General features: G+C 44.1%; 1 protein-coding gene across 3 annotated transcripts in view; it reads left to right on the top strand.

Annotated features, from left to right (window-relative positions):
* The window catches only part of LSAMP (limbic system associated membrane protein), a 1001416-nt gene that overhangs the window by 945943 nt on the left and 29721 nt on the right, over positions 1-25752 (top strand). For all 3 annotated transcript variants that reach the window (XM_050333580.1, XM_050333579.1, XM_050333581.1), the window contains 3 exons: positions 19372-19506; positions 23268-23388; positions 24352-24500. In XM_050333580.1, coding sequence (XP_050189537.1) covers positions 19372-19506; positions 23268-23388; positions 24352-24500 — 405 coding nt within the window. The remainder of the gene's footprint in view (positions 1-19371; positions 19507-23267; positions 23389-24351; positions 24501-25752) is intronic.

Below are 25752 nucleotides of genomic sequence, written 5' to 3'. Positions count from 1 at the left end.
GCAGGGCAGGAGGGAGGACGCTGACAGAGATGGAGGGCTCTGGGATTTGCCCACAGTAGTGATGTTTGTACCTCATACGGCATAAAGCTTGATTTTCCAGCTACCAAAGGCATTAATTTTGTAGACTAGGAAGAAAAAAATATAAAGGCAAATATCACAGAGATTGGGAGAAGGAGGGAAATGAGTATTACACTGGTTTGTTTATCAAGAAACAGAATTTTACTGGGACACAATGCAAAACTACAAGCATATTATCCTGCTGCTTTTCCAGCTCCAGCACCAGCTCTTTTCTTTTTCAGGTGAAGCATTATTGTGTTAATACTTGCAGGAGGAGGGAAGAAATGAGTCCAAATGCCCCTGTTTGAAACGTCCTATCAGTGCATAAAATATGTCTGCGGATTTGAGAATTACGCTGACTTCACAACAGTAAATTTCAGATAAATAATTTATCTCCTGCAAACACATTTCTGTGCTCTTACACATCCATTTGTTTCTGGAAAGCAGCGGGGGTGTCAGGGAGGCAGAAGTGATTGGTGCTCGCTGGGGAACTTTCCGTGGAGCTGCCTGTAGCTTGGGTGTTGTTGGCCACTGAAGGTAGGGTTTTGTTCTCACAGCCACCAGCTCCCACATCATAAATAAAGCCATTTTGGAAACAGGAGGCACCTTGAGCTAAAACTGGCATTTCTCACAGTATTGGCAAATCAAGCCAGCAACTGTTGATTTTAAATGTTTAATGAGCAATATGTTGCTGATTCTGGTCATAATGTTGTGTTTGCCTAACCTTTCTCGATGTGCTCCCTTCTGCTGTATCGCTGGCAAGTTTCCAGAAGAGGAGGAAAGGGAAAAGTTAAAAACACAAATCCCACCACGAAGGGTGAAGCAGGGCAGAGAGAACAGGAAAATTGAATGACTTAAAGAGAAAGGGCATAAAAGGCAGAGATAGAACTTAACTAACAGGAAGAAATAGCAGCAAGATATTGATGCCATGTCAGAGTATTAAATTAGGGATTGCAGAGAAAGACAGCTTTTCCCTGCAGAGGTATTCATACTGAGGAAACTGGAAAAGAAAGGCTGGTTACTAGAGGGAGATGGACAGGAAGAGCTGTGTGGAGGTGAACCCCAAACCAGGGGGTCTCCTGATACAGTTCAGCTTGATGTTTAAAAGCAAGAGAATTGAAAGGGAAGCAGTATTGTACAAAACAGTAAGATGCTCAGTCACTTTCCTGTCAGGCTCATGTAATGCTCACTCTAAAGACTATTATCTCCAGGATGCTGCATTTTTTCCAATTTTTTTTTGTTCAACCTCAAAACCCCCAGTGGTTTCAGCATAAGCCTGTTTCACACTGGGTTGCAGGTTGGCTATAAAGAGGCTTATAAGCATGAGTAGGTATCTCAGGATACAAAGGAGACTTCGTTGACCAGTGGAGGTAGGAGCATGCAATGGAAACAGAAAAAGGCTGCATTTATAGTACTAAATAGCTGTTGCTTCTGCTGTTGTTCCCATCCTATACTAGAATCTCCCTCTACTGCTCTGAGAGACTGAGCTCTTGCTTAATGCATACCACCACTCGTGCTAGGGAAAGCTCAAGACTGAAAACAGAGGAAACTGAAGTCTTTTGTTTTCTGAACAGAGAGGATTTTTTGCGCAGCAGTGTCAGTTTTGCACAGCTTCCTACCCCTGTGCCTTGGACACTCCTCAGCAGAAGTTATCCAGAGAGTTAATGTGTAAAAAATGTAGAAGATTTCTGTAATATGTTGATAGGGCTCTTGAGTGATACCAGGCATTTTCTCATCTTTTAATCATTACCTGTTTGGCTGACGTTTAAATCAATGAGAGCATGCCAAACACTCACTGCCCTATTAGGAAGACGTTTCTTGTTTTAAATGATGGCTTATTTATCACTTCCATTGTATGTACAGCGCAGTATATATTGTCCAAAAGGGAAATAGTTATTAGGTCAAACTTGGTAAAGGAGGATTTTTCTTTTTTTAATGAGGAGAATATCAATTTTGCAATGCTTGTTATGCTTTCATTTCCAGGCAGCTGCATACAAATTGTGTTACATAAAGATGACCACACACAAACTGACGTATAGAGAAGTGTGTGTTAAGACACTGTGAGATTGATGCAGAAAGAAACAGGACACAGAGGACTTTTCTAAGAGCAGCCTTGCTAGAAAAATGGGCAGTGGTCCACCCAAGCCTCTGTTGTTCCTCCAGCAATGAGAGAGGTTCAAGAAGGAGATAGTGCCCTTTATTTATGTAACTGCTTGATTTATTGTTTTTCCTTCATGGGTAATCTATCACCTCCTTAAGTTACTTGATTCCTTGTTAACAAGTGAGAGTGAAACATGGATGTATGCTCCACACTAAATTTTCCATTTTTAAAAGCAGGTATGCATGGGATTGCTGGATTGACCTCTCTCAATCTTTTACTCCCTCTTTTATACCACCATCGTATCTTCTTTTGTTTCCTTGCTTTCTTGATAAATGTCCTAAGTATCAAAGCTAGTATATACAAAAAAGAAAATTAATTAACCTTAAGCTGCTCACTAGGGTCCTCAAGTACAAACAAGCACAGGTCTTTAACAGTTCAAATCAAACACATCTTCAGTGGTCATTTTCAAGGAAATTTACAGCATCCCAACTTCTCTAAGTGAAGTTCTTTGCTGCCAACACCTCTAAGTGATTTCTCTTCAGCTGTAACATACTATCAGCTGTAGGGTATTTTTTTACCTTGTCCTCTCCCCACCCCCCTTGGTTCTGTTCCCTATAGCTTTGAAGTAGAAGAATGAAATCTTTTCCAGCCATGTGGTGCAATATGGTGTCATCTCCCTTGAAGCAATTGCCACATGTGTTTGCCATGTAACAGACAACTGTAAAAGCAAAGCAAAGCCGCAGGTATAAGAACTCTTTTTCCTAAGTGTTTTACCAATACACTATTCCTGCATGAATGCTTCTTGTCATTGCAATAGCTCAACTGAGTTACAGTCAGGTTTCAGTCTTGTGGACATATATACGAGTGGAAGGAAAAAAAAGTTTGGAAGATAAAAAGGAGAATAATAGGGGGAGAGGAGGAGGGAGACAGGGTAAGAGGAAAAAATGAAAAGACAAAAAGAGGTATGTGAACTGAAGAAGGGAAAAAAGGGCTGTGATGGGTAAAAAAGCAGGAGAGGTTATTCAGACCTGTAGGATGGCAAGGTCTGAGGCTGTGAGCTCTTGGCGGGGCAGAGCCCTGCAGAATGCAATATAATCTCTATTAGGGCCCTTCAGTTTAGAGGCATATAAATGGAGTGAGGTTTATTGCGAATTCTGGTTAATAACTTTCTCAAAGGGGAAAACTTCTGTATTCTCTTTGAAATACAATTTCTTGTCTCATAAATTGAAACAGCTGCGACTGTTCCCTCTGCACACAGATTTTTTTCATCTTTTGCCTTTTTTGCTGGGAGTATGCGTATGATTTGGCTTAATGATTTTTCCCTGCAGAAGGGACCCAGAATGTGGTGCTGTATACAGGTTTGTGATCAGTGTCTTTGCACAAGCACAAGAAAAATGCCTTGAGCATTTTCTGCTTTTAGAGAGGAACAAGTGTTAGGGTATTAGTCTGAATCTAACATAGACTGCATTTCTCCTGAGAAAACTCTATAAGAATTTCTGCAGCCTCATTCCCTAGAAAGACTCTTGCCTAAACTGAGATTTAATCTATCACCTATACCAGACTCCAGTCTTAGAACTGTAAAGGCTGCTACCACCTCCATAACTACCATGCAGAGAGCAAAGCAAAGAATACATGTGAGCATCTTGACAGCCTATATTCGTGCACAGGAATGCTGATGGGCACCATAGTGGGGGTGGGAAGAGATATTGCCACCTGGAAAAGGAAACAAGACCATTTCCCTCCTTATGACTCCACACAGTGCTAGATATTCTCTGCCAGCATCAACTCATCTCTGCCTCTCTGAGGACTCCTCAATGTCTCTTCTTTCTCTCTCCCTTTTTTTTTTTTCTTTTTTCCAGAAGATTCAAGATTGCCTTTAGGCTTGTACAGAAATCAACCAGTTCTGAGGATGACTGAGTGTACAGAAACACAGATGGGGAGTCAAACCTTCCAGCCTTCAACTTGCTGTCTGCTCCATGTTAAATTGGTTAAATCCCCAAATCATTAAACAAGTGATATATGAGTTAACACAGCATGCTGCCAGGAGCAGTATGTACAAATGTCCCAAGGAGGTTCAGATTCAGAGGGCTATATGTCACCTTCAGCCAGTTTCTGTTTGGAGAGAGCTCAGGAAGGGTTTGAGGTTAAGTGACAAAGTACTTGAATATGTATCTCAGGATCTCAGTCTCTCATTTCTCCATCTCTCTCCCATGACTCCCTACAAATGCCTCCAACTGGAAGAGCAAAGGGCTGTAGAAAGAGCCAGAATTCATCAGATCTGAGTGGAGAACCATTTTTCCTCATAGCAGACTTCCTCCTGTGCATTATATATGACACAGCAAGCTGCATTTCAGGAGATCACAGAGCAGCAATGACATTTTTGCTGTTGCGTTACAAGCAGACCCATGGTCCCCAGCAGGTTGGGCTTCAGTGCCATCCCCTCTTGCAGCAGATTCCTGCTACATCCCAACCTACAGGCTCCCCCTCATGCCTTCATCCGGTAGCCCAGCTGGTGGCCCAGCTCTGCTGTGTGACAAGCTGATGCAACTGGGAGATCTGAGGAGTCTTTGCCCACTGGAACAGATTTGTAAGTGAGGGCAGCAAAACCTCAAATGACCTCAGTGACAGGTGACTGCAGAAGCTCACTCTTTCTTTCCTCCTTGAGCCTCTTGGCAGCCACAATGGCCTCCTTGCATACCAGAGCATGTTCGCAGCAAGAGCCTAAGGGATGAAGAGGAAAACAAATGCATAGGAGCTCTTCCAGGGTTACATGGAAAGAGCTAGAGAATATCTTGTGGTCTCCTGCAGTGCTAGAATTGTCTAGAGATTGGGACTATGGCTTCTTCCTTATCTTTTTGATCCATGAATTGCAGACTATCTTGTAACATGGAGCATTTTATTAACTAAGACTTTCCAGGGGACCTCTCTGTATTTGATAACGTAGCGATGAGAGCACTTGTTTGTCTGGAAATGGGATGGTTCTTAATGTGTATTTTACCCGCCTTTAATGAGATGAAGCCGGCAGAAAGTACGGAGGAGTCAGCACCAAACATTCCCACTCCACCCCAAGCCCTTATTACCAAAGGTCATGGGAACCTACCTCTCTTTCTACTTGTATGTCCTGTGCATGTATACACACCATCTAAGTGTCTGAGACTCTCAGTGATACTGCCAACAGCCTTCTATTGCCTGTGAGCAATGACATTGTTTACCACAGATCAATATAGCTGTAATATATCTGAAAGACTCAGGCCTCAGTTACCCCTTGCATGTTGTATTCCCAGCCACCACTAACTGCATTCCTCGCCACTTTCCCATGGCAATTCACCTTGCTCAGAGCTCTGCCTGTTTGCTATAACCCTCTGCATCCCCTCACTTTCTTTTTAATCAACCTTTCATCTCTGTCTCAGGGTCTGTGTTTCATTTCCTTATCTTTGTCCTTTCCTGTCCTTCTCCTAAAGACTTGGGTCTCACAAGCCATCCTCTTTATGCTATTTTTAAAATTTTTTCTTGTCTTGACAGTTTTCCCCGTTCTCTGTTCTCCTTCCTTCTCTCTTCTCCCTTCTCCTTCCTGCATGTTGCATCCCCCCATATATGCAAGCTCATACTGCCTGAAAATTATCTCAGGACCGTCTACTCCTGAAGCAGTGAAAAAATACAGTCTGACAGTGAGTTTGCCGTTTTAATATAGTTAATGTTCCTCCTCTCCTTCAACCCACTGCTGAGATTAGTGGCATAAAATCCCACCAGGATATTGATATAACCTATAAGCCAGGAAATGGTTTTAATCAAACCCAGCATCCCATTTGGAATGCCAGACTAGAAATACAAAGACAGCAGTTTTGAGAGCAGTTGAGAAATAAGGAAATAAGTATTTGAGGAAAGGGTGTTTTAAAACCTGTTTTTATAATATTCTTTCAATACCTTATGGTCAGAAGTTGCAGGACTTATTTTTTTCTCCCTGAGTCCTAGCCAATACAGAGTGCTTAGACAGAGTATTGGTACTGGAGAGGTGATAGAAAGGAATTTGTTTGAGTTACTGGTTATTAGGAGGGGCTACTATCCAGTGAAAGTGTTAGAGGGCCTCAGTCCACAGGACACGGATAATTACTGTGGATGAATTCCTGATCCTTGGAGGCCGGGTGGGAGGGCATGATTTTTGGCTTTTTTTCCTCACTCTCAGTAAAATTTAAAGCAGCCTTGGATGAGCCACCCATAAAAAAATGTCTGTTATGTTCCTTGGAAAGCAGTGAACCAAAGAAAGAATAGAAGATACCCCAAACTATTTGTCAGTGTCTAACTCACAACTCCACCTCTCGCTGTTTCCCTCCGTCTGCTCTTGGGTTTCTAAAGAGGCAACCTTTGTCAGCGTGTCAGTGTGATCCACACACAGGCAGGGTGAGGACAAAGTATTGACAAGCCATTGCAGTGGCAAAGCTGATAAAGAGAAGGTGCTGCGGTAGAGGAGGGGTGACTGGGTGCTATGTGCCGTGGTGCCAGTCAGTGTGCCTGCTGTCAGTACAGTCCAGTGGTGCAGCATTGTAAACTGCCGGGAGAGAGAGAAGTGGCCCATTTGCAACCTTGGTCTGCGTGTACGATGGCAAGAAACCCACATAAAGCAGTTTGTACATTATGGTGATGAGAGACAAGGGGAGATTTCTGTCCCCAGCTGGTGATCAGTTTATTCGCTGAAGTATGGGGATTGATAACACTTGTCACTAATAGCCCAGCTAATATAGCTGCAGATGCTACATTTAATCATATAAACTGTACAGTGCAATTGCAGAACAAGGGCCTCTGGCCTACACCACTGGAAAAGCAAGCGGAGCAGATTCCTAAGGGGCTCGTGGAGAATTGCAGCCGTCCTGCACGCTTGTGACAGGAAAAAGAGGATGTGTCCTGCTTCTGCATGACACTCTGTGTAGGAGTGCATGTTTGTGTCCACGCACATGTGTAATTTACTGAGTTCACATGAGAGAACAAAAGGACCTTGTGCATGAGATCAGGAGTATGTGGGGAAGAAAGCACAGGCCTATTACGTGCAGAAGAAATGAAGGGAGTGGTTGGGGTAGAAGGATATGCCCAGTTCCATTTGGCTGTCTTTCACAACACTGTATTCCTGACAACTTTTTCTTGCTATCTGTGGCCAAAAGGAGATTCAGAGCATTTGAGAAGATGTGGTGCTGCCCAGCAGCACAGCTGCATAAAGCAGGGAGCAGCTTCCACAAAGCTAAGACCAGAGCCCTTCAACAAGGCGTCTGTAGTGCAATGAGGACAAGTTAGGAAAAAAAAGGGAATGTTTATGCTTCCTAGTGCCCCCATCATCAGCTGGCAACCTCATTTCCCTTCTGCTGTTTTCCAGGATTGTTTGAAACTGGCCATTACAGGTTTTCAGCTGTTATTAAGGGGTCTTCTCTTCTCCCACCTGCCAAAAGTGTTTTGTTAGGTATGTACAGGGCTGTGTGGAGGCAGGCACCATGCAACACTTTAAAGGCAAATACACTCTGTACTGCAGTCCTCCACACACGAGACCACAGGCACAGCACAACCCTGTGCTCATCCTCTCACTCTCTCCCCTGCCTGTCAGCCAGCCTGCCTTCCTTCACACCTTTACCTTAGTGCTCCCTCATCCTTCCAGTCCCACACCTGTGCTTCCACATGTATTTTTCCCACTGTCCATACACCTGCACATACACATGGAGAGTCTAATCCCTGGGTACTCTTTCACCCATCTGCATTGCCTCTTGCATCCCCACAAGCTTTCGTACTGCTTTTTTTACAGTGCTCAGCAGCTCTTGCCCACACACCCAGCTGGTACTCACTTGTGCTCACCACACTCTCATGTTCTCTGTTTCTGAATGCCCAGCCCTGTAACCAAGCTGTTACTAGTTTGGTTCAGTCATGTGTGTGTCCTGTCAGACACACATCTGCAGCCAAGTGGAGTGAGACTGGTGCATATCAGAGATAAAAATGAATATGCCGGAATGTCTCTCTTCTCTAAACTCACACCCTGATACTATAGCCCCCAAGGGGATCAGTTTGTGGTGTAAAGACAGCTGTTTGTGGCTTTCACTGGAGGAGAGCATGGGGGAGGAAAGTCCAGCCCAACACCTAGCCTTTCAAATGAAGTGACTTGTCAAGTATGCAACTGTGACGGAGATCTGAGAAGCAATAAATTTAGCAGCACTCACTTCCAATGACAGCCTGTCATGTGCTTGAAACATAAATAGTGGTGGAGACAAATCACTGCTGTTTTCCTATTAAGCTTTGGCCCACTGGCCCTCTAGCTTGCCAGCAGCATTTCTACCTGGCCTGCCGGCATGCCTCATCTCAGGGACAGATGTGCCTCCCCATTACAGGCTTTGGGAGAGTCAGAATGGGAATTATCATGCTGTTATTTCCTCAGGTGTCCTTGGTGTCTGGGTACTTGCTCCTCAGCTGATGGATTTGTCGCTCAGGCTGTGGGCTGCTGGCACCTCCCCCTTCCACCCAAGGTTGAGCAAACATGGACCCTCTCCCTAGAGGGCTTATAGTTTTCACCCTGGCCCCTAGTTTCTTCCACATAGCCTGCCAAGGTCATGCTGATGGAGTAAATGAGGCACTGATTTTAATAAGGGAGCAGAGGTGAAGTTTTCCAGTGCACCTGAGTGACATGCAAGCACAAATGCCATTTAAAGCTATTGGGTCTTGTCCTGATAAAGCATTTAGTGGCTTTTGGAAACCCTTCTTTCAAATATTAATTATTATATAACCATTTAATAAAACATGCCATCAGAAGCTCACATTAATCTTTACAGAGATGAGAGACATTCCTTAGTGCTTTAAATTGAGGAACCAGGGACTCAGCACATTTCACCTCCTTCCCTCTCTCTTATCAGTTTTGATTCCTCTTCCACTCTCTCCTCGAGGAAGATGAAATCATGCTGGTGATTAAGGTGGCCTGCTCTGTGCTGTTTAATTAGAACAACTGCTGTTTCAGTTCCAGTGAAATTCTCACAGGTTTGCAGTTGCAAAGGCACTCTAATAACACCCCTGCCTCTTCAGGAAATTTGAGAAGGAAACGAGCCAATGAGTCCTCAACATAAAATGAATGTTTTTTCATGCTTTCTTGGTTTTTTTTTTGGCTGACTTGGGCTCCTGTTGGAGCAAGGTGTTTCTCTCCCCAGAGAAGGTAAATGCTTTTGGGGAGCTGGGAGAGAAGAATAAAATAGATTCCTGTCCAAGACAGTAACACGGTGGTGAAGCCCAGTGAGATGCCTGGCCATGGTCTTCTCATGCCAGGAGTGTTACAGTTGTTAGAAGTTTTCTATAAGCATCAGAACAAGAAAGAGTAGTAAGGAGTTAGGACAAAGACAATGAAATATCTTTTAGGTTTGTACACAGACCTCTTCCCTAATTTATGGTGTAATCTGTAAGAAGTCAGAAAGGAGTTGGTTTGAAACTGTTTCTTCTACTTATAATATTCTTCCTTTTCCCTTTTTGGTAACCCCCTTCTTTTTCCCATATCCCTGGGGGAGAGACCCTGCCTCACAGGCAAGATTTTCAGTAGTGCTGGTGGCAAACAGCTGCACTAGCAATGGTAATGGCTGCATCAGGGAGCTACAAGAGGTCAAAGTCAGGGCCTGTATTTCCTCTCTGCTTGCCTCCCCTGTAGGACTGTACAACCTGCAATATTAGACAGTGAGCAAACACCTTCCTCCTCCTTTGCAGCCTTGTAAGTTTGAGAGAGATATTCCTTATTCTTTGGAAAGCAAGTAGAGTGGCTAACTGCACGGGAATTAAATATCATGGACTGAACCAATCATTTATCTGGCCCACTATCACTATCAATCAACAGCAGATACCTCAGATAATAATATCACAGGAGCCAGCCCAATTGATCAAAAGCCTGTGCAGCGTGTGAGCCCAAACAATACCTTCCCATCATACTCCACCCTGCCTCAAAATCTCTGTGATAGTTGCCTTGATACTTGGCAATACTTCATGCCTGCTCAATCCTAAATCCAGCCAGTTAGCATCATCTCCTGATCCCTTGTTGTGCTCCCCACAGAGTATCGCCTTTGCTTCTTTCACCAGGAGCAGATATGGGGGATGGTTTTAGGCAACCATTGTGCTAGACCTAATTGAGAAACATTGCAGCAAGGAGAGGGGTCAACAGAAAAGCAAACAAAACGATTTTTCAAGAAGCTAATCCACCTATACAAATATTGGCACCAGGCGTCACAAAACACTGGCATGTTTTTGAAAGGGTAAATCTTGCTGAGGGGTGGCTTAACTCTTTGACCTCATTTCCTCACTTGAAAACTATAACTGTTTAAAAGATCAATGGCAAGATCCAGGTTGATACAGAAATCCTGATCTTTATGTGTTCCTTGTGAACTTCATATTTAGAAAAAACTCGCTGAAAACAGGGGTGAGCTACAGGAACTACCATCTTGCAGAAAGACAGATTTGGAGACTGTGTGACCTGGCCAGAAAATGTTTGGCTTCAGCTTGCAGAGAAAAAGCCACAACAATGTCTAAGCTTCTGAGTTAATATTTTCTTTCCCGTTTGAAGTAAATTTGGGCCAATTCATTATTTCTCAAGCCTTCTTCCAAGTTTCAAATATACAAGAATGGAAAATTCTATGGCCTAAATTGAATCATGGCAGGGGGGTTACCTTTTTGTTATTGTTGTTGTTGTTTGTTTGTTTAAGTTTTTAAGTTAGGTTAACGTTAGAGTGGACATAAGACAGAAGGGAGCAGATTTAAATACATTAGATTTAAAAAAAGGAAAACATTTTCAGGAATGCCTACAAAAGCGAGCCACTTGATTCTTGCACAATAGTATACTGTCCGTGTCTTGAGCTTCAGGAGACACGAGAGTCTTTGTAAAGAACATAACAAGGATTTTTAAAGATGGCACCCAACACAGAAAAACCCTTTAGTTAGGAACTAAAGGATTGAGAGACTGGCACAGTTGGTACCAATGAGCACCATCACATGAGGTTTTCCTACAGTCTGGGCCTGACATAATGATTTGTGGAATTAAACTAAGGACTGCACTGCAAACCATTCCCACTCTTCACAGGCAGGACAGAAATTATACAGTTCAGTCAGGCTTCTTGCCCCAGATGGGACTTGTTACTGTCAGTCTTTTCTTTGGTCTTGAGTCTGTGAGGGCGAACTTGTCTTCAAACTGTATAAAGATAATAGCACAACTGCTTTGTCCAAAACAAGAGAACTTTAGGGAAAGGAGTACATGAGGCCAAATGAAAGGAAACCAGCTGACAGAGTCACAAGGGCCTGTAACAGGTTGACCACTTGTTGTATTTTATGCCTTTCATAGGTGTCCATGACACATAAGAAAACCCAGTCCCCTCCATCATCTCTCGGCTTGCATTACCTTCTTGTGCTTAGCACAGTTGGAAATAAAGACCTATTGATCACACACACACCCCGACACACACCCACAAACACACCCTGCTGTTCCTCTTGCCAGGAGCAACTGCTGGCCCATCCTCTTGTAGGTGGTGGAGGACGAGGGTGCAGATCCTTACAGTGCCGTCCACACTGCTGGGAGCGAGAGGTTGGTGTGCTGCCATCGATGTGTGCACATCAAACAATTCCTATGCCTGAGCTGTGATTATTTGTCTGACCTCCTGTTTTCAACCTCTGTTGTATTATCTGCTCCAGCATTGTCCTCATAGCCCTGAGGCTTTCTTAATACACTCAAAGATGTGGTGTCATTCAGTGATTCATCTAGCTGATGATGCCTTCTACCTCATGTTGTTGTAAAGTACCCTCCAAAAAGCAGCAGGCAAAAATTCTGGGATGCAGAAACAGTACAACTATTGGTATGTTCATGTTTATATGTCATTTTCTTGGCAGTAAAATTAAGGCTTGGTGTATGGTAGCATAGTCATGGCAACTCACATTGCAGTATGCAACATTTAGGGAGTATAATATTGTAGCTGTGACATTAGATGACTTAATTTACCTCATGGTTCATAATTTACTTTATACATTGGCATCACAGCCAAGTTTTATTCAACAGCAATTCATCTATCCAAAAATGCTGTTTGTGTTCATTAAAAAAGTGTTAACAAATTTGGTTTAAATTCAGTAAGTAATTCGGGGGGTGGGGGGGAAGTCATCTTCTTCAACATGAAATAATTATTTTAAATTATCTCTCAAGTTGAGCCAGAACGTTAATTCCTTCTTCTGATTCAGCAAAGAGCAGAAGAAAACCACTGGTCAAGCAGAAGGCTTTGACCTGAAGCAGGGTTGGATTTTTTTTCAGGGTGTGGTTCCCTTTATTTCTGGTGTTCACATATGGATTTTGAATGGAAAATCTAATCAGCTGCTGAGATGAAGGAGTATGTTGCACACCTGCTCTGTGCCCAGATTCAGGGCTGTGTACGAAGGGCCATTCAGTGTGATGGCCTTTAGTGGTCATTTATGAATAAGAGGGGGTGGAAATTCACACACGCAGCAGACCCATTGAGGCTGCCTCAAGCAGACAACCTCACTGACATACACCTACAGCCAGGTTGCAAAATGCATCTGAGCTGTCAGATTTTGGCTTCTGTCTCCTGGGCAGAACCATCAGTGATGGCAAGTTGTCCCAAGTGATTTGGTCAGTGCTGTCCCTTGAGAGAGAACACAGAGACATCATTCAGTCTAGGGAGGCTGCTCTTAACCTGGAAGATTGGGGTTTTTTGTTTGGTTGGTTTTTTTTGTTTGGTTGGTTTGTTTGCTTTTTTATTATTATTATTATTTGTATGCTAGATGCATGAAGAGAAAGACCCTGCAAAAATCACTGGTCTTCTTAACCTTGGTTATGCCAGCAGGCGCTTGTGTTGCCTCAGCCAGGGAGCTCCCCGGGTGCTGTCCTTGGCTTGGGAGGCACAGCAGCCAGCTTTGCACATAAGGTGCAAATGTGATTGCTGATGAGCAAGGTCCCGTGAACGCCAGGGGAAGCCATGCCAGGGTATTTCCTCCTGATCTGACTCATTCTCATTCATGAAGCCAGAGCCAGGCCAGAGCCCTCCCTGGCACTGCGCTAGTTTTTTGGTTTATATGTGGTAGCTACAGACCTAAGGGCATGGGAGGCATGAGGCCAGCTTAAACAATAAATACCCTGCTGTGCCTCACTGCTTAAACAGAGTAATTACTGCCTTACTACATGTGACCCCTCTGTTTCTGTCCCTCTGGCAGTTGTTATTTCATGGCTCCCTTTACACAAGGGATGGCTCTGCCTCTCTCCGTGCCATACATCTCTCTGTCTGCCGCTGCCTCGTCTCCTGTCTTTCCCACTTGCTCTGTCTCAGTGAGTTTCTCTTTGTCAGTAGCTGACTACCATTTTCTCTTTTTGTCAGTCACTGAAGAATCTCATTGTGTTTGCATTTCTGTCTAGCAGACACTGTGCCTCTCTTCATTCTCCCTCTGTTTTTTTCTCTCTGTTTTTCTCTCCCTCTCAAGCTTTCCCCATTTTCACCACTTCCCATGCCATGCTAGTTTTTCTGCCTTCCTTCCTCACTGTATCATTGTAGCACTAGCTGTCCCTTTGCTCATCCACCATCTGCTGCTCTCCACTGATCTCTTTGCTAAAAACAAGCCTCTTCAACTAAGGGATGGGAAAAAAATGCCAAGCTCATTGGAATCTGTGATGGCTGAGGAGACAGAGACTGATAAATGAAAACTTCAAAGTTTTGAATTAAAAAAAAATTCCCAGGTGGAGGTAAAACAAAAAAATTATGTCAAAGGCTCCCTTAGCTATTTTTGTCTTTCAGAAGCCAGTTCCTAGGGAATATAAGGTGCAGAGGGAAGGAGGAAAGTTAGGTGAGCAAAACCTCAAACACTAAATGGGGAGTGCGGAGACAAAAAACCTGCTGTTCAGCAATAGAAGCTGCTACACACAAAAAAAACTTCAAATGGCATTTATTGATTTCCAATCCTTTTTATCTCCTCACATCTTGTTTTAGGCAGAGGAGGGCCCAACAAAGATGCATAACCCGTTCTGCTCTCCTCTCTTCACAACTACAAAGATGCTTGGAGGGAAAACAAACATAGGAGCAGGGTGGATGATCTCTTTCTCCACGTGTCAAATGCAAACAGACACTTTCAGTGGATCTAAACTTCAGTTTAATTTAAGACCACAGCAATGCTAAAAAAATAAGAGAACTAAAGTAATTTTTGCACAAGTGTTGGATGGACAAACAGAAGAGGAGATGGAAGAAAATGTGGCTGCAACCTCTGCAAATTAGCTTCCCCTTTGGAGATGTAAAGAACCAGGGCATGAAGGGAAAGGACTCTCTGGTAGAGCACATGACTGAATGCATTGCTGGCCCCCTGGCTACCCGAAAGAGCTGTCTGTACACAGTACAAGTGGGATATCGTCTGGGTGCGTGTCATCCCTAGAAAGGAAAGAGTGATGGTGTGTGGTGGTGCAAGGGGTCATTTGGGTGGAGATCAGAAGGGCCCATAAGTGTGTGGGGAGCATGTCAGTCTGTGTTTCTGCACACACAGTGAGATTTATAGATATAAAAATAAAATACATAGTGTATAAAACACGTAATATGATTTTAGATATATATATATTTATAAACACACACACACAAGAGCATGGGCAGGTGTGCACGCCAACAAGGACAATATGCAGAGCTGGTGGGGTTGCACAAGGCTGTTTCCAGAGGGCAGGGGGAGAGGGGGCCTGCTTGCCAGCAGGCTAGCATAGCTGAGCAGATTTGCTCTTCAGGTTCATTATTTACTGGGTCCAATTAGGAAGCCAGGGGATAGGAAATGTGGCTGAGGCAAGCGGACCTTCAAAGCCTTCCTCCTGCACACATCAAAGCCTTCTGCCGCAGATCCCTCTGCAAAAAGGGCTCTGCCAGCTCCGAGCAGCAGCAGCCGCCTGGCTTGTGCTGCTCGGGGTCGTTCCCTGTTGGTTTGATTGTCAAGCCTCCCAGGCTTGTACTCTCTCTATCTCCAGCCTCCAGAGCAGAAAGCTCCTCTTTCTGATTTACTGGGACAGAGTTAAGGAGCTACAGCTTGGCAAGATGGTGTTTAATGGGGCTGCAATAATGAACCGAGCTAACTATGAATGTGTGAAAGGCAAAAAACCTGTAGGGAAGCAGGTTGCCTAAAGTCACAGGAGGGGATGATTTGGGATGAGAAGAGCTGCACTGTGGGAGTACTCATCCCCTTAGGGAAACCTGAAAGGCCCCTCACTGGGAAAGGGCTGTACTGAACCAGGCAGAACAGCCAGGAGACAGCCCTTGTCAGTGAGGAAGCTTTGGCAGAAGGGTCAGAATTTCATCCCTTGAAAACATGCTCAAGGCAAATGTCTTCTCTTAATGGGAATGGAGTGGCTTGCTTGCCAGAAGCTGGCAGTCCCTATGTTCACCTTATAGAATATGTTCATTGTTATCAGTACCAAAGGGCATTGTCCAAGCCTTCTCCCTCCCTGCTTTGATAAACTGCATAGTGACAACCATCAGTTCCCTGCCAAAGCTGGCTCCTGTGCAGAAACATTTGTAAATGCACTCGATGTATAAAGCTCTGTTCCTGCTCCCACCACCCCCTGTTTGCCTTAGAGGTTAGAGTTAATATGACTCACCTAATCTGGCTGCCAAAGTGAATTAGTGAAAACATCTCTACAGCTCTCTGCAAGATATCACAACCTGACATTTCTCTAACACACTGTGATACATCTCTCCTCTCCCTGATCTTTACTAAGACACCTCGATTTTATATAAATGCTTTTTGTTAGAAATTGTTAATGTCCTCTTAGAGGGGACAAGGCAGCAAGCAAAAGAGTCTGTCTTGCAAGTGAGAGCAGCTGAGCTCTTGTAGCAAAATGTTGATGCCCAGGGTCACCAGTGCAGGGACAAGAACAGTACTACCACTATTTCAGCAAGAGACTGTCAGAGAAACTTTCCCTGAAGTGTTGTGCTTGTATCTGTGTCCTGGAGCAGGGGAACGAGGAGCTCAGTAGGGTTGTTGATGTCTTTGGCGTGCCCTTTAAAACAGAAGTCCTACCTTTCACTTATCTCTAGAGAACTCTGCTGGGCAAACCAGCAGCTCATCATGTCTTGAGAGGGGTTTTGTGTAGCTGTGAATGCTCTCCTGCTGGACAGGGTACACGGTACATTCTAAATGCATGTATGCATGCAGGGGAGAAGCTAAAAACCATCTTCCATTGACAAAGTACGTACCCTTATAGGATACTTTGGTGCTCCATTGATGTGGTTCTCTGACAGACAAACTGAACAGCACCCTTAATGAGCGTGCCACTCCATTAGAGCTGGTTAAGTCACCCTCAGCCCTGTTTTCATTATGGTGACAGTCTTGTGACAAGGGCAAATTGCAGGAGAAGCCAGTCCCACTTGGAATGAACCCTGTGTATAAACAAGGCAGAATGGCAGAGCAAATGATTTGCAAAACAGAGGCAAATTACGTTTTAACCTTTTCTTTCTGAGTCTTTCCCTGATGTCTGATTTACTTTCCAGTCAACTGACTAACCTACCAACTGGGAGTGCTGCTGTGAAAGGAGGGGAGTGTTGGTTGTCAGTTTAAATTGGGGGTGGGATTTTAAAAGTGCTTTATTAGCAGGTAGCAATATGTCATAAGAGGATCTGGGAATTAAAAGGGTTCCCAAACAGAAATGATTCATGCAATAGGAAAAACACAAACAACATGTTGGCTATACAGACAGCAGCACAGTGCAGAAGTTGTGACGCAGTCCATCATCTGTGTTCAGCCCTGGTAACACCTAATCTGAAATGCTGTGTTGGGTTTGGAGTATTGCACTGCCAGAAGAATGTGAACCTGTCAGAGAGGTCTAAAAGCAAAGAACAAGAATGATCAAGGGTCTAAAAAAAACCTCACCTACAAAGGAAGGTTGAAAGACCCTGGCAATGTTCAGCAAGAAAAAAAAAAAAAAAAAAAAGATGACAACTGAGGGAGGAACATAAGTGATTTAAAAGTTGATAAAAGGCTATTGCAGGGAAGGAGGGAATGATTTGTTCCTTTTGTCTGTAGTGGCTAAGACAAAAATAATAGCTTTAAATTGCAGCAAGGGAGACTCAGGTCAGACTTCAGGGAAACTGCTCCAGTGGTAAGGACAGCAAAGCACAGAACAGATCATCTGGAGTGGCTGCCACTGGAGGGCAGAGGATGGCTGTGTCCCTGACATGACCCATGTGTCCTGCCTTGAGGTTGGGGAAAGGGTTAGGTGGTGATGGAAGTCCTTTCCACAGTGTTGTGACTCACCTAGCTTTGGTCCTAGAGGGTTCTGTAACACATTCATGAGTTACAGCAATAAAAAACACCAGTGAAAATCCCCCCTTTCTTCCTTCTCCACTCACTCTCCACAGCATCCGCCCCAGTGCACAGCAGAAGACTGAAAGCCATGTCCCAGAGCACTGGGTGCCCAAAAGGAGCCAATTTTGCCTCCCTCCCTTATACAATATGCTGCTTCCCTACAGGAAGACCCTTCAGCAGGCTATTAGGGGATGCCAAAACTGAAGCAGTTGTAAGTTGTAGACATAACAATGAGATTTCCACTCACCAGAACATCTGGTAGGAGCTGGAAAAAGGGACTGCTGGTTAGCCCTGGTGAAAGAGAGGGGAAACCTTGTCACTACGTGAGTTTAATAGGTACACTGTTGTTTTCATGCTGAGTCTCCATGACGGGGGGTGGTTTTCCCCTAGAATGATTCTGAAAATTGCCTGGGAAAAGAAAAAATAAAAAAAGACAAAAATAATTGTGTAAAGGACAGATTTCTGAGCAGATTTTGAAGTTTCCAAAGTCCTTCTCTGATGCAGGAGGGAAATGCATGCAGCTGGCATTGCCAGTGTGTGTGGCCAGCCTGACCCGGCCAACACACTGCAGCAAGTCTGTGCCTCTGTTGTGGGATCCATTACAGGTGGGTCTGTGGGAATTTCAGCTCCAAAGACAGAGCTTACCCACTGCTTTCACACAGTGCCATAAGCCAAGGGGAACAACCCCATCCTCACGGTTTGAACTCCATCAAACAACTGTAAGCACTTAGTGAAGTGGGAAGGGTTTCAGAAGTGCTCAGCACCTGTTGAGCAAAAAATGTCTTCTGAGCAGAGACTTGCTTTGGAAAAATCTGCTGTCTGAGGAACCTGAATGTGAGCCCTTCTGATGTGGCTTTTTTTTTTTTTTTAAATCTAGTTTTTACCCTGTGAGAGTTGAGGGGTGTTTCTCTAAACATACAGGGGCTGGTGCTTTCACATGCTGTAGAGCAGTGCTCACAGCCCTCTCAGAGGAAGGAATGTGGTTCAGATTCTTTCCAAGAGGAGCCTTACTTTGCTTTCAGAAGGAATAGAGTAGATATAACAATCCTAGTATTTCATGCTTCCCTGGCAACTTTCATCCAACAAATCTAATGTGTTTTACATGGGTTAACCTCACTGCCCTTCTCTGACCCGGAGGTGATGAGAGAGTGGGGGCTATTTGCTGCAGTTCACAGAGGGAGAGAGAAGGACTGACTCACTCAAGGTCGTACAGTGAATTAAAAGCAAGGCCACAGACCTCTCCCGATTCCTGCCTCCCGTTCATAACCCCGACTGACACTCGAGCTGCTGTTTTCACAAGTGTGTTAGTAAGGCAGAACAGTTTAAATATGTCCATTTCATATGTACAGTAGATCAGGGATGCATGATGATTATTGGTCTCCAAGGATCAAATTACACTTTGTTTCTCTCAGTTGGGCTGTGTTTAACAGTATCTTGATCTGATCGATGGCACTTCAGGGTGGTAGTTGCTCTGAGAGACAGAAGAACATTTTTCACAGTTTTGCAGTGGAGAAGAGGGTGCTGACAAAACACCACCACGTCTGAGCTAGCCCTGCTTGAAGTAGCAATCAGCCACAGCCTGACTAACCTCTCCTGGTGTTCAGCCATCACACTAGTGAACTTTGATCTCAAGAGATTTTGCTTCTTGGCCTGGGCAGTCTGTGAGATGTGATCTGTTGGTACCACTTGTATGCTTCCTTCCAGATTTTCGGGTTTCCATACCTAGAAAAAAAAAAAAAAGCTAGTATCTTGATGATATGGCTTCTGAAATAACTTTTAAATCGCTCAAGACTGTTGCTTATTTGCAGAATCCCTGTTGTGGTTGCTCCTCCACGGCAATTAAGCAGGAGGTTTCCCAAACCTGAAAGCCTAACAGAACCATCCTCTGTATTTTTCTGTCCTACCAGGCAGAGAGTTCGAAGGCGAGGAAGAGTATCTGGAGATCCTAGGTATCACACGAGAGCAGTCGGGCAAGTATGAATGCAAAGCTGCCAACGAGGTTGCCTCAGCGGACGTCAAGCAAGTCCGGGTCACTGTGAACTGTGAGTACATTACAGCTGGAACAGGTCAACGGGGAGAACTTTGCCCACAGGCAGGGGTCACCTCAGGATAAACAGAGAAGCGTTTCTGGGTTTATATTATACAATCTGAAAGGGAGGATGCTGAGAAAACTATCTGCACGCACTTGCCACAGGGTATAGTTTGTGCTTTAAACCTGGTAATATATAAGGAAAGGGGGGCCTGGGGGATAGAGAGAAAGAGAGAGGGAGCGAGAGAGGAGCTGTGAGTTGCCCCCGTCTCTCCCCTCAGAAGCGCTGGCAATGCCTTGTTTTCACTCATTGATATTCGGGTGAACAGTAGCGTGAAGAGAAGCTTCAGCAAGGCAGCAAGGAGAGATAAGGGAGGGTTCAGCTGGCTGAGAGCAAACACACGCCTCCCTGCACCCAGCCATCTCAGCAGTGCCTTCACGGGTATCACAGCCCAGGGGACACGCGGTAGAGGCACGTGTTAATGAAAGGGTGCGAAAACTTAACTTTTGTGCTGGTTTCAAGTCCCAAGAGACCCTCTATGCACCAATGCAATGCAGAAAGAGGCTTGACCAAAGGATACTGCAATCTACCTAAAAGCACTGAGAGGCACAGTTAGCTTTGTGACTTACATCCACACCTGTGTGAGTGGGGCCCAGATCCCATTGCCCATATATGCTTAGACAGATGTCCACTTCACTCTGCTGGCCTATTCCTCTCACAGCGACACAAGGTATTTCAGACTGATGTTAGTCGTGTAATCCTACACGTATATGTCAACCTCCATGCTTGCATGGCTTATATTTGGCACTGGAGTGATTTAAAGTGAATATCTGCATCTACCTGCTCCATTTCCTTACTTGGAGGCTAAAAACTTTGCAGCAGGGATGGATGAATAGGGGATACATCGTCTCCTGACCTTCTTCACTTTATACACCAGAATATTACCTTAAATTGCAATTTGAGATGATTACAGGCATGTTTCAGGGTGCATATTCACGGCCTTGATTCACAGATAGAACTGTCAGGGAGTGGGTTAGGGCAGAGACCTGATGGCAGCAAGTGTTTCAGCCCTTCCCAATCTTAATTTGACACCACAGGTGATTATAGCACTTTTTAATACCATTCTTGCTCTTTGTCTCTTTCTTTCCCTTTGGGCCATCACATCAGACCAACTTTTCTGTCTTGCTTAGAAGTCAAGGTTATAGGCTCCCTGCAGCATCTTCTGAATCCACAGTTTTTTGTAATTCCCTTAGAAACTGGGTGGCAATGGTTTAATACCAGCTGCTTCATGGGACATACTTGGCATAAATATGAACTGTAGTAGCAGATTTTCTGCACTAAAAGTGTCGAGGGTTTTTTCTTGTCAAAACCAGCTGAATTTATAAACCAGAGACATTCTGTGATAACCAATTAATATTTTCAAATATTTCTATGAAACATAATTTCAACGATGCTTTTAATGTCTTTGAAACAGATTGTTTGTATAAAGTCAGAATGTTTGATTTTGACTTAGTTTCAACACATAATAACTATGCCACAGTAAGATCTTAAACATTTTAACTGTTGGAATATATGAAAATATAATGTGATAGAGTATTGTAATATTAATATGTGGTGTAATTTGTAATGTAAGCAACTTAAAATTCCATCAGGACAGATCTTTTCCTTTGAAAGAAAGGGAGATAAAACTAAGAGATCATGAGGACCATGCAGGAAAAACATCAGTCCTGTTTGGGAAATGAAAGCTAGACATTCGCATACATCTTTCCTGATACTGCTTCCTTAAACAACACCACAAGCAGCAGAAAGTGGGAAAACTACAGTAAGTTTGAAAGATGGGACGTGCCCAACCTAACGTGCTTCCTGGCTATCTCTTATCATCTGCTGTGGAGCACTTAGCTTGCCAGCTCAGACCGCAGGAAGAGAGCATCTCTCTTTGCTTTGGTCTCACACTACCACCTTCTGGCTTCCCGAGTAATGGCCCTTGCACATCACATACAGGGAAACTGAGGCCTGGAGAAGAGTGGAAGGAAAACAGCTAAAGGGAACCCATTCCTGGCTTCTTGGGCAGGAAACAGCTACACACAGAGCGTCTGCTTTCTGAGTGCAATAGGCTGGTTTGTTTGGGGCTCCCACCTGCCCCTTCTCGTGGGAGAGCACTGCAGCAACATTTTAAAGGGGTGAAGATAGGGACTGCTCAGAGCAAAGACTCCCTGGCAGCAGGCTGGGGAGCAGATGTCTGCTAGGATCATTTTCTAGGCCCATAGAAAGGTGCCTGTTCATTCTGTAACTCACCTCTTGTGCCAGGTTCAGTAAAATGGAGAAGTCTTGTCTCACTGTAAACAGCAAAAAGATATACTTCTTCAACGAAAAAATCAAAGGAGAATGGTTAAAAAATCACCTCCACCATCCTTTTATTACCCCTCCTCCTTTTCAAATTAAAATATTTGCGTGAACCCACAGCCTTTGAATGTAGGATCCTATTTATGTACACTTATTAATATTTATGATGTTAGAGGGCGCACTGCAATATCCCTAAAGCCCTGCATAAAATCCCGATTAAGGTCAGGAAAGGGATCACACTGAGATGGCTAATGTGTTCACAAACAAATTTCCTTCCATACATTTTCCAGACAGATTTTTTTTTTTCCTTTGATTGGCACAATCCATTTTGCCTGTCTTTTTCTTTGGCCTTTCAGTGCTGGTATGGACACAGACAGCGGAGCTGTACTCTGCACACGCAGAGTGAGCTTTATGGTAACCCAAGTCTCAGAAAAGTAGCTGTCTGAGCTGCAGTCCTGTAGACTCGGGGTGTGCCAGTATTAGTGATGAGAGACAAGGCACTTATTCCTTGATCCCTTTCAGCAGCCAAGGGGAAATATTTCTGCCTTTTAATGTGTAAAGCTTTATCACTTAATATTTTGAACATGGGGCTGCGATTGAAGATGCTGGTGCCTACCCAACCTGGTACCCAGTCCAGTACTGAGACCTAGCTCAAGAAGGTCACACCAATATGTTTTCCAGGTTTGGTTTGCCCCTGGCTACAAATTAAGCAGAGGTGGGAACGCCATGCTAGGCTGAGGGCAAGTTTCATGCAGAACAGTCACAAGCAAGCCTTCTTGAAGCTTGTCACAAGGCACAGTGTCTAGGAACATTTGAGCAGGATTTTTAACACTGGACATCTAAGAAAAGATGTCTGTCTTTCAGAAGTTGCACACACAGGTTTCTGCTAAAGCTCTTCCTTTTTAAGCTGTGAACTTATTTCCGTATAATATATGCTGCCTCAGTCCTTGCTTATTATACTTTTGGCATTAGACAAAGTGAGTGTATGGAAAATTATTTTCATGCCAGTGTTAAATTCCTTTATTCCTTTACTTTTACTGTCTTCCTTTATCCTTGATGAAGTCTTTCTCTCATCTTCTCTCTGATGAGCCCATGTGAACTAAAGATCCATAGGTAAATATTCATAAATTACAGAAGTCCATCATTAACCTTAACTCTGCCTGTGTATGCCTTTGCATTTATGACAGAATTTTATTCAGCAGTGCTGAAGAGAAGCACGTGTAAGGAGCGATGGTAACCTGGTATATTAGGGAGAGTTCAAAGAGCACGCATTCCACAGAGGAGCAGGGGGAAACTTGTGCCACAGCAAGCAGCAGGTGTGGGCCTCCACTAGCTCGAACAGTTTGCATGAGGAAGCCATCCCTGACATAGTTTTGCTGTTTTGTCCAACCTGGAAGTGTGTGAAGTGACCACACGTTTCCTTCCTGCAGACCCTCCCACCATCACAGAGTCCAAGAGCAATGAAGCGGCCACGGGACGACAAGCCTTGCTGCGGTGCGAGGCATCAGCCGTGCCCACACCCGATTTCGAATGGTACAGAGATGATACCAAGTAAGACCTTTAGCTCACCTCTTTCTTTCTCTTCAGTCTAATCAATAGAGGATCCTTAGAGAATCACCTGTTGTCCTCCCCAGCTCTTCCTCCCAAACAAATTGCTCCTTACAATCCATTTGAGTCCCAATGGCCCATCAGACTCAGCAGAACCAGCACGGTCAAGGCTGGAGGACGCAGTCCCTCTCTGCACTGGGGATGCTGAAGGAAGTACAGAGGGTGGAGCTCTTCCCTGTAAGTCATTTATGGGCCAATACACAATTAGGAGGATGTTCGTGCATTAAGTAGCCCATGTTACAGGCAAAAAAAGTATGTAGTGTTAGTCTCCGATTAGGTAATGCCACTCTAGGTGCCTTCATCAAGGGGAAGGAGCTGCTGAGGGAGGTGTGATTCCCCCATCTGTGTAACTTGAGCCTCTTAGATTTGCATATGAGAGTAAATGAGAAGAGAGAAGGGATCTGTCCTTTATACCTGAGCATTTACCCAGCATTAAAAAGGTTGTGTTATTACCCTAGTTTTTAACAGGACATTACGGGCTCAGGAGTGACTTAGCTTTGGCATATGAACATATTGGAACACATGAATTGGTGTGTTTCACTAAAATCTTTTGTTCAAGTATGGACTAGCCTTCAACTGGCCACGGTGTGTTCATTTCCAGTGTGAGTCTGTACTGGGAAAATGCTTTCTCCCTTCCCCTTGTTTTGTTTTGGTTTTTTTCACTTTTTCACTGCCTTACTGGTAGCATTTCACCCCACTGCATTCTTACTTCCTTTCATTCCCTTCTGTTTTCCATACATGCCTTCTTTGATCTCTGTCTTCTCACATCTCCTTCCTGCCTCCCTCTATCCTCACCTGCCAGCTGGGCTGAAAGACTTTGGTTTACTGCCTGCTGGGCAGTGATTTCCTTCCCAATACACAGCTACCATAGCATTGCACTATACACCTCTTCTCCTGCCTTCCCAGGATAAACAGCGCCAGTGGTCTGGAGATAAAGAGCACGGGGAGCCAGTCTCTGCTGATGGTGGCCAATGTCACTGAGGAACACTATGGAAACTACACCTGCGTGGCTACCAACAAGCTGGGAGTCACAAACGCCAGCCTATACCTTTACAGTAAGTATGGGAGAGGGTAAAGGGAGGCTCTCACAAAGACCAGGCTGAGTAGGAAGCACATGGTGACCAAAACTCAGGAAGGCATCCATTTGACAATCCCAGCCTCTCAAACCTCCAGTCATGGAGGCTTTCAGCACTCTGCTTCAGATACCTACATGTTCATACTTGCCGTGAAACACACACACAGCCAAATTAAAAGGTTTACAGACAAGCCCTTTGATTGACTGGCTTTGGTGAAGTCAGATTTTGTTAAAATAATACAAGCATGTTCGTTTTAAAGCTGGAAACAAAAAAACCCTTAGAATGACAGCCCCTTTAATAAATAGACAGAAGGGCAGGGCTCGGAGGATCCATGACAGCTGAGAAATGATAAGTAATTCAGAGAGATGGAGAGAACTAGCCACTGGGCCTGAGGAGAACAGGACAGAGTCAAGAAAAAGAGAAATGGGTTTGAAATGGAAGAGAAAGAAATGAAAAAAGACAGAATGATTTTAAAGGTGCGTACCATAGGGAACAAGGGGGGAAAGGTAATCAACAGATGAAATGTGGAATAAGATTCCTTGGATCTCATTCTGCTAGTTTTCAATTACTAAGTTTGTCTTAGTAAGTGTAAACACACAGAATCTGGGGCTAGGCAAAATTCTAGAGCAGAATTATCTGCTGGTTCTGAATTTTGCAGCTGATTCAAACCTGACCATAAAGAGAGGCCCTGCAACTCACCTACTGTCCACATGTACAACCCATACAAACTGTGGTGTATTCAAAATGCAGTTCCCTATTCCAGGCCTAGACTTGGACCACGTGTTGTTATTGCCACTAGAGATAGACTGCAGCAAAATGACCCACTCACACGAGGGACACGTAGATACAAAAGTGACTTATGGCAGTACTCCTTGCACAGTCCCAAATTGAATTATAACACTCATGCCATGACCTGCATGTCCTTTTAAATAGAAGAAAGATAAGCTGTGTGAAGGAGTCAGTATGGGATGCAGTTTAGTCTAGTTTCTACTGTGTGTGGTCAGATTAATCAAACCACTATTAAAAAAGCCCCAATGTTTTGGTTTGGTTATTTTTAACAGAGGTAGTGCAAAAGCATAAATCCATTTTTATTCCCTGTTTACTACCTTTGGATTTATTTCATCGCAGTTTGAATTTTTGCAAATTTCAGTGTATTTTGTGGAGGTTATTTTCCAAAGAACAGATATTATAATAAAAGAACACATATTTGATTTCCTGTAGCATTGCAGCA

The sequence above is a fragment of the Myiozetetes cayanensis genome, unplaced genomic scaffold, assembly GCF_022539395.1.
Source record: "Myiozetetes cayanensis isolate MyiCay16 unplaced genomic scaffold, myiCay2020 scf5-8, whole genome shotgun sequence".
NCBI lineage: Eukaryota > Metazoa > Chordata > Aves > Passeriformes > Tyrannidae > Myiozetetes > Myiozetetes cayanensis.
Note: the sequence above shows the minus strand (reverse complement) of the source record. Positions and strands in the feature narration are given on the sequence as shown.